This window comes from Dermacentor variabilis, chromosome 7 (assembly GCF_050947875.1).
Source record: "Dermacentor variabilis isolate Ectoservices chromosome 7, ASM5094787v1, whole genome shotgun sequence".
NCBI classification, from domain to species: Eukaryota; Metazoa; Arthropoda; class Arachnida; order Ixodida; family Ixodidae; genus Dermacentor; species Dermacentor variabilis.
In genome coordinates this window covers 121,873,107-121,881,905 of record NC_134574.1, presented here as the reverse complement: position 1 = coordinate 121,881,905, position 8,799 = coordinate 121,873,107, and the positions used below count along the sequence as shown (strand labels likewise).

At 43.3% G+C, this 8,799-nt stretch overlaps 1 protein-coding gene across 2 annotated transcripts in view; it reads right to left on the bottom strand.

Annotated features, from left to right (window-relative positions):
• Positions 1–209: 209 nt before the first annotated feature.
• The window catches only part of LOC142587095 (uncharacterized), a 38,153-nt gene continuing 29,563 nt past the window's right edge, over positions 210–8,799 (bottom strand). For both annotated transcript variants that reach the window (XM_075697981.1, XM_075697982.1), the window contains 2 exons: positions 4,546–4,641; positions 210–432 (listed from right to left, as the gene is read on the bottom strand). In XM_075697981.1, coding sequence (XP_075554096.1) covers positions 269–432; positions 4,546–4,641 — 260 coding nt within the window. In that variant the 3' untranslated portion in view covers positions 210–268. The remainder of the gene's footprint in view (positions 433–4,545; positions 4,642–8,799) is intronic.

Here is an 8,799-nt window from a genome sequence, read left to right as displayed (position 1 = left end):
TTAACCAAGTGTATGCTACTTGGCTGCTGGTGTAAATTTTCGGCACTGGCGTAATCCTGTTGCTGCCAAAAAGTGACATCAAGATTATTGAAAGAAGAAAAAAAAGATCTATCAAAAAGCCGACTGTTTTACTTGTGGTAATATAAGATTCGGCTTTAAATAAGGTTATTTTCAGACATACCGATATGTACGAAAAGAGACAACCGCACGAAACAATTTCCTTTCGTCTAGATTTATTGAAATTTCTTGTTGCATTTTCTTCGATAAATCAACGGCCCCGAACAATTGGCTGACAGCAGGGCTGGTGTTGAGCTGGAGTTGCGGCAGTTGTGGCCCCGTTCTGGCAACAAGGTGAACTTGGATATGGTCTGTATACTTGGTTTGCTTGGTTACAGCAGGGTCGGCTCGGGGAATGGCTAGGTGGTGGATTAACTGTTAAACATGAACAAATGCACATGAGTTAGAGTTTTATGAGATATGCAGAAATTATGATATGTCTAACCTAAATACAGGAACGTACTTCCCTTGCAGTGAATACAACATTGAATATTCACTGCAATAGTCAATTCCAGTGAATATTTGTCTTGGCATAGCATTGTGCGCACACCGGCATTCATAGAAACGCCATCATCTGAAAAATGAGGAAAGGTCCTTCTGTTTCTGAATATTTGGCTGCGCACATTACTGAGTAGTTCAATTTTCTAGCAGGGCATACATCATTGAAGTGTGCTCAAAACAAAGGAACTCACTGATGCTCAATTGCATCTGAGATGAAAACTCGCTAGTGAAGTGCGATACATTCTTTGAAATGTCTGATGAACTCTCGAGTACATTTTCGCGGCACTTGAGTCTCTCTACAGGTGATGCCCTAGATCAGGGGTTTCTAAACTTTCTGGTCTCGGTTAACGTCACCAGCCTTTGCCCAGGGCCACGGGCCTACAGCTTCGCCCCCCCCCCCAGCCTGCCTCTTCTGCGTTAGGTCCGGCATATATTTCCACTATTAAATGGCGCTGGTAGGAGGAGGCATGCGACAGAAGCCATTCTTTTCACCATATGACCGACCTTGGTCTTTGTTCGCAAAGGTAAGTCCCTCTGTCAAAAAATTGACTTTAGCAACGTTGATCGGTCTACAATTGTTATTCACTGGAAGCTTCCATCACTTTGTGAACCTCGTTCTTGTTTACGACGTTCAGATCGGGTAAGCTGTTAAAAGACAACCGCATACCCTACCTTGTTGTTAGATAAAAAATTATGTTCCTATATTTGCTCCTTGAACCTATATACATTTTGCGCCTACATTGTCTAGCACTGCGCACACTCTCTATCTTTCTCTTTGCGTACTTTGGCTGTCGAAAATTGTGGAGATATTGCTAAAAGTTTAGTGACGTGCCTGAAGTGGTAATAACTTAATGTCATTGACAAACATTGGTTAGATAAAGCGTCTAACTCTTCCGAGGCCTAATTAGTTGCAGTTTACTCATAAGGGCGGGGAAGACGGGGTGGGGGGGGGTGCTTTTGGTTTCAACAATAACGATTTCTTGCAACAAACACACCTGCATTTAACCTTGAGCTACTTCAACGACAGACAGTCCATTGTTCGCCTTTTCACAACCTTGCTGAAGTTTTCAAGGTATGGACATGAGCTCCACCTAGATATTCAAGTTCAGAATTCATGCTCCATTGATCTAAATATTTGCTCCAGCAAATATTACAGCAAGCGATCATGAAAAAAACTACTAGTTTGTTATGTTGGGTATAACACGGGGAAGGCGCGAGATGGAAATTCAAGATGATGAGCCAAACGAGAACACGGTGAAAGCAGGAGCCAACGTTTCGACAAGTGGACTTGTCTTCTTCAAGGCCCCATACCCATCTTGAAGTAGACAAGTCCACTTGTCGAAAGGTTGGCTCCGGCTTTCACCTTCTTCTCGTTTTGCTCATCGTCTTATAGTAGGTATTTGATGCACCTTAATAACGCATGAACGAGGGCCGAAGAAACACAGTAGCAAAACCTAAGATAGCTTTTTTTCTACACTCTAAAAAAGTTTGCACCCTTCATGGTGTATATTTGTCACACAACAATAATTGTTGTCTGTCCTTCCCGCATTTCCTTTCACGATCACGCTGCTGTCGTTGCTATTATGTCGAGAATGCTATGTCATGCTGATAACACGCATGCTGTTCGTGACTTGGAAGTACCGGGCTCGCAGCGTTAAAGAGAGGAAATGCGGGCAAGACAGATGACGATTGTCGTTGCGCGGCAAATATACACCCCAAAAGGTGCAACCCTTTTTAGAGTGTAGTTACATATTATGGTTCATTATGTAACAAGAAAATGGGATAAAACAACTTATATATTAAAAGTTGAATTCTAGCGAATGATAAAATATTGTATGAAAGTTTGATAGGGAATGAATTTACAGGAAAGAGAACAAAAAACTAAGATACCACGAAATGCACATAACTACTTCCGGACAAAACCAACTGTGCAGGTAAATTATGTCTGCGTATGTCGAATATTTATGATGTCGGGGAGAAAAATTTTCAATAAAAAAGGTGTTGGTCTAGCCACAAGGACATGTTTTAGAAAGGTGTGGGAAACAAAGAAATAAACCACATACACACACACACACACACACACACACACATGCATATATATATGTATATATATATATATATATATATATATATATATATATATATATATATATATATATATATATATATATATATATATATATATATGTGTGTGTGTGTGTGTGTGTGTGTGTGTGTGTGTGTGTGTATTGTAACGGAGTGTTCGAACAGTTCAGTTGGTAGCGCCTGTTCGTTATCGAGAAGGAAGGTCACGCAGAGCAGGAACAGCTGGTTGCCCGAACGGCTCACGCTCGCGCTAAGCACTGGCGATCCGGCTGGCCCGCTGGTTCGACTGCAGGCACGGCACAGACGATCTGGCTGGCCTTGTCCTTGTGCTCTTCTTCTTCATTACAGTATATATATATATATATATATATATATATATATATATATATACATATATCGTGGGGAGCACGCGCGGCCATCTTCCGCCTCGTCGTCGGGGACACGTCGACAGCCGGCATAGACACGGGAGAGGCGCACTACACCCTCTCCCGCTCCTCCCTCGCTCTCGCGACGCGCGCGCAGGCTTCCTCCGCGACTCGCGCACAGGTAACTGACGGGCAAGGCAGACATTCCCGTCGCCAAAGTAAAAAGGTACAAAACAGCGCCACCGGGGCAGACCCTCTCTCTCTGACGCCAGACCCCTAACCTGCCGGACTGGAGTACCTGCCGAAAGCCGTGAGGGACTTCGTTTGCCTGACTATCCCGGGCCACGAGTCTAGCCTATTGTTACTTATTACAGAGAGGACGCCCCTCTGCCAGTCTTCTTTAGTGTTGGTAGCAATAAATGTTGCTACAGTTGACGCTGCTGGTTGCCTTATTCGTTCGAACCCGACGGAGCCGCGATTCACGCGCTACGTGTTGGGGAGTACCGCGGAGCGACTGTGTGGGACAAGATCCGGAGCTCCCTTTCAGCCCTAGCCGCACGCAGAGTTGAACCCCCACAATATATATACATATATATATATTTGTGAGTGTGTGTGTGTGTTGGTGAGTGTGTGTGTGCAACCCGACCAGCGTTGGAATAGTGTGCTAGCGCAACTCGCAAAGAGAAATGCCGCAGATAAAACCTTGTGGCAGAAGAAAATAGCGTCAGTGCGTTAGCCTTAAACCTAACACTTCGTGACTTGAATGTTATCACTGTGCGCAAACCGAATTATTATTGCCATACGCGGAACTTGAGTAGCAACAACCGAGTTGTAAGCATGACGACGTCCTCGAGAGCGACACAATAGAAAAAGCTTCACGTACTTTTGCCGGTTAATCTAGGTATTCTATGCCACCTAATGAAAATACTACCAGAATTTATAAACATTACATCCGAGTTCCTTATGGGTTCCTGCTGATGAGTAATAAAGAATTAGACATAGATTTGGTTTGCATTGTACCAAATGTGCAAAGCATCGAAAAACGGCAAATATTTTCTTAACGGAAGTAGAAGCAAGCTTTAATAAACGGAAAATTGTCACCCACCAGAATATAGCACAAAGCTTCGTAGGAAACCCAAACGGGTTTCTCGCAAAAAATTTAATAAGACAGGATAGAGAAATGCTCAAAACGAGGTACGTTTATACCCAGAAATAAGGTATTGCTGGAAAAAGAGTACATGGGTTGTGAAAAAAAAGCGAGTAGTTTCCACTACTCACGAAATTGTAATGGAGTTCCGGGACGCATAAAAAATGCTTCAAATAGCCCGCGGCCTTGTTTCAGCACATTATCAACTAATGTGAGATTTGACTGTTGCATCATTATCAACTAATGTGAGATTTGACTGTTGCATCATTACTGGTAGCCTAACAATATGCACTGAACGCTATACGGGTGGCAAGTCAACACAAATATGTATTCTTTTTAACCTTAGCCGCAACACTTTTCTTGGATTGAGCATGACACTCGCGAACTTACCGCAGGTGCACAAACACCTTTTTGTATGTTCGCCACGGCAATAGACGACAGGGCAAGTGGATCTCCAAGGACGCGAGCAGTGTTCGTATTTTGTCGCTGCATGAAAGAGCACATAAATTATGAGCAAAATGTCTAAGTGTAGGGAGTACGCCCACCACAACACTGAATATATGCTAATTTAGTGAGTGGCGATGTTTTCTGTTACGCATCATGTATAATCAGTTTGGCGCTGAGCCCTTCTTCACGCGCGTTTATTAAAATACAAAATGGTGCAGAAAGCAAGTCAATCCTGAAGGGAAAAGACTGCCCGTGTCGCACTTTTGAATTCCCTAAAGGGCAAGAGCGAAAGTGTGAACCGCAGAAAGTAATATAGGCCCATGGTTGATCGAAAGTCTACAAAAAAAGGAAGACTTCAATACTTTTCTCGACGTGGCAAGCAGTCTACAAAAATTTATTTAAGGTAGTGTCATTTTTTACACACATGCACTTTTATATATTGTTCTAAATTGTTGCAGTGCGTATCGGCAGTCACTAATCTCGTGCAATAAGTCTAATTCTGCGGCAGCTATTTGAAAACGAAACTGTTTCTTGTTGCGCAATACTACCGTGGCTGCGTAGGTTCCAACGTCGCAATTTTCGTTGCGCTCTTAGTCAGCTGTGACAATGCCACGTAGTTCTAAATTTGATTCGGCTCACCGTGGTCGATTAGGGTGAGTGACACTAGGCCTGTGTCTACCAAAAGAGCCACTTGTATCACAAAGCACAATTTATGAATCGTTCTGGTGAACTTCCGTATATATATATATATATATATATATATATATATATATATATATATGGGTTTTCTGCAAAGTTCAGCACGCAGACCCGACGTAACATACGCCGAAATGTTTGCAAGACTTCCTTACTAAACGTTTTCGGCTGGTGGACCAGCCGAAAACGTTAAATAAGGAAGTCTTCCAAAAAGTTCGTCGTCTCTTTCCTGCGTATATTTATATATATATATATATATGTATATATACTACCACTACTGCTAGTACTGCTACTACTTCTACTACTCATACTACTAGTAAATTTAGACTGTCCAGCACAACTGCGCGGAAAACACGCAGTTGTCCTCTGTGTATTCGCTTTCTATGGTCTTCCAGTTTCAATGGTGACAGACAATGGTACCGCGGTCCCCAGTTTGCGTGCTACGAATTTCAGGAATTTGTTCGCAAAAATGGGATAAAGCACACTCTCCGCCCTATCAACCTATGGCAAACGCTGCAACAGAACGTGCAGGTAAGACAATGAAAAAGGCTATTTTCCAATCACTGCTTGGTGATCAAAAGATCGACTGCAGCATAAGCATGACGCACAAAGTAGATAATTTTCTTTTCTTTGAACAGAATGACCCCGCACTCTTTCACCGGTGCACAGACATCTAGTGTACTGTTTCGTGGTAGAAAACTGCAAACTCGATAGTCTTTATTGGACCCATTTATGACGCAAGCACTGGAAGCTTAAATGAAGAGTGCTGAGATCATTGCTAACAAACACTGCAATGCAGCTAGTCTTTTTTTTTTTCTGTGGGAGAGAGGAGAAGATGTGTGGTCAGAGGAGAAACCATGAAATAGTTTCGTCGTAAATTTATCAAACTTGTCCCGTTTTACGTTCGCGTGCAAGAGCGCCTACGGTCTGTGCTTGCAGATCTATTGAGGGTAGCAAACGCCGCCCCTGAATGTACCACCAAACACGATATGCAACATGATTAAGCAGCTTTCTGTGAAAGCAATAACACTAGGGATACACGTACAGAAAGAGCCAGTGATCATGCGGCCCCCCAAGTCTCGCCTCGACGCAACACCCTTGTTCGACGGCCGCCGGACCGGCTGAACAACGATTGATACTCTATGAAGGCAATGAGCAATTGCATATTTCGTTCTTGTACGTGGGCTGTACCAGCGTTCTAAAAGAAAGGAAAACATTGGTGTTTCTGTAACGTTAGTTTTGGCTTAAGAGAGGCCGGATGTTGCATCCGAATATCCTGACGTATGCGGCCGTTTGGCATTGGGCGAGCTCGATGCTGTCAGTTGATGAGATCAGTGCGTGCTGCCACCATGCCGCCTGTCTGCGTGCTAATCTGCGTGTCGGTGATGTGCCCTTCCTATCAAAAAACGGCAGCCGTATCGGTGCGACTTTGTTTTAACTCGTACTGAGACGCCAGTTGACGCCTCGAGTAAAGCAGCAAGCCCTGCTCTCAAGATAGGCTGGCTTCCGTCCACTTTCAAGCTCAAGAAGCTTTGAGCAGTGTATATTGCCATGGGCCACCTCTTATCTGACGAAAAGATATGATTTAACATATTTTGATCTTAGAGGCTATATATCGCACAGAGAGCGATGCAATGGGGAATGTTAGGCGTAACGTTAATAAACAGGAATGAACTCGGCGTAAATCAACGAGAAAACGTGAATTATCGACACTCTAGTTGACATAAAAAATTGAGGTGGTAGGCCACGTGATACGTAGGGCAGATAACCGTTGGACTATTAAATTTACCGAATGGTTGGAAAGGGAAGGAAAGCGCAGTGGAGGACGGCAGAAAAGAAGATGTAGTGATGAAATTGGAAAATTTGCACGCGCAAGTTGCAATCAGCTTGCGCAACACAGGAGTAATAGGAGATTACTGAACGAGGACTTAGTCCGACCAAAACGGGCTGACTCTAAGTTTACTTAAAACAAGAATTTGTTTCCTCACATTCACTTAAAACTCATATTATGGTCTTACCGTATTTTGTCGATCATGCAGTGTTGACTAGGGTTGTTGAAATAAGCAATCTAGGCGTGCTTTCTGTTGGTACGTTAAGCCTCTCCGCCCATTTCAAGCACTCGGCATAACGAGGCCCGCACATGCTCACTTCCCTCTGCAGATTAAGAATACATATCTATACGCCTCTTACCTGCTTCTGATAGTTCACATCCATGTACATCCACGTCAGTGGCGTGGAATGGCATGAAGAAGTCAAATAGCAAACTAGTTGAGCTCATATAGATCGATAAGGTGCATGCGTACAATCAAACACCTCTGCAAGGAATGCCATTACGGTGAATTTACCTGTATCAGGAAGGACTCATTATTTCCCTGCCTGATAACTAGCTTTCATATGCAATATGCATATCTATATAAGAAAGACCAATACAACGATATCTCCTTTACAGCGATGTTTAGGCGTCCCCGACGGCTGATTTGTTGTTATACAAAGAATTCCACGTACCACTGCCAACACTGCTTTTAGAAGTCTTAACCAAGGTGAGTGCGCTCTGGCTAGCGCTCACGGCAGCGCTTGTGATGTAGTTGAGGAGCCTGCTGATGTCAGAACCAGTACTGCTGCATTACACCAGGAATGGGTAAACTAGTACGCTGCTCGTTTCAGTGCATCGAAGGATGTGACGGCTTTATTTGACGATGAGATTTTGACGGTGCGACTGAAGGTGACGACGTACGACCTCTTCAAAGCCAGATAATGCGAAAAGACGCTCATGTAACCGTATGCGGCAGTGGTGAATACCCTGTAAATGAACACATGGTTTTCAAGGCGCGAGAGGTGATCGGGTATTTTTCCGCCATTTCGTCGCGGATCATGCTCTGGACCTCGGTGTAATATAGTGTTGGCGGCCGTCACACATTCTGTGATATTAGAAATTATGTTAAATGAAGGTTTTCTTTAATTGAACGTGCTTAGTCAGCTCTTTTGTGAGTGGTGCGGCGCGTGACCTTTAGAACTAAGTGACCTGTATAACGAAGAACTTCGGAAGCCCTGAGCATTTCAATGTAAAGGCGTTTTACTGTATATGAAGGTTTTTTTCCATGCTTGCGCCAAATAAAAATTATGTGAGTGCCAAATTGCTGGACAGACCCAAGTTAACGTTGTTTGCCGACTATCGGAAAATGTCGAAATTTTTTTGTATTTCGCTTAGCTAGGCAATAAATTATTATTATTTATTTAACTTCCTACGTAAAATATTTAGAGTAACATTGCAGACGTAGAAATTATAGGTCATCATGCAAAGTTCCCTATCGATATTTCTCCTGCGCACAACGTGATATATAAAAAGTTTTTGCCAGTCCTGAAAGGAGCTCATTGTATAGGGAAAGTCTTTCATTTGCCATTCTTTAGAGAGGGAGAGAGCAGCCATTAAAGCTGAGCTTTCGGGTTCTACTCTACGCGGTCAGTCTACTCGGTCAGTCACTGGTCCGCCTCTAGCCTAGT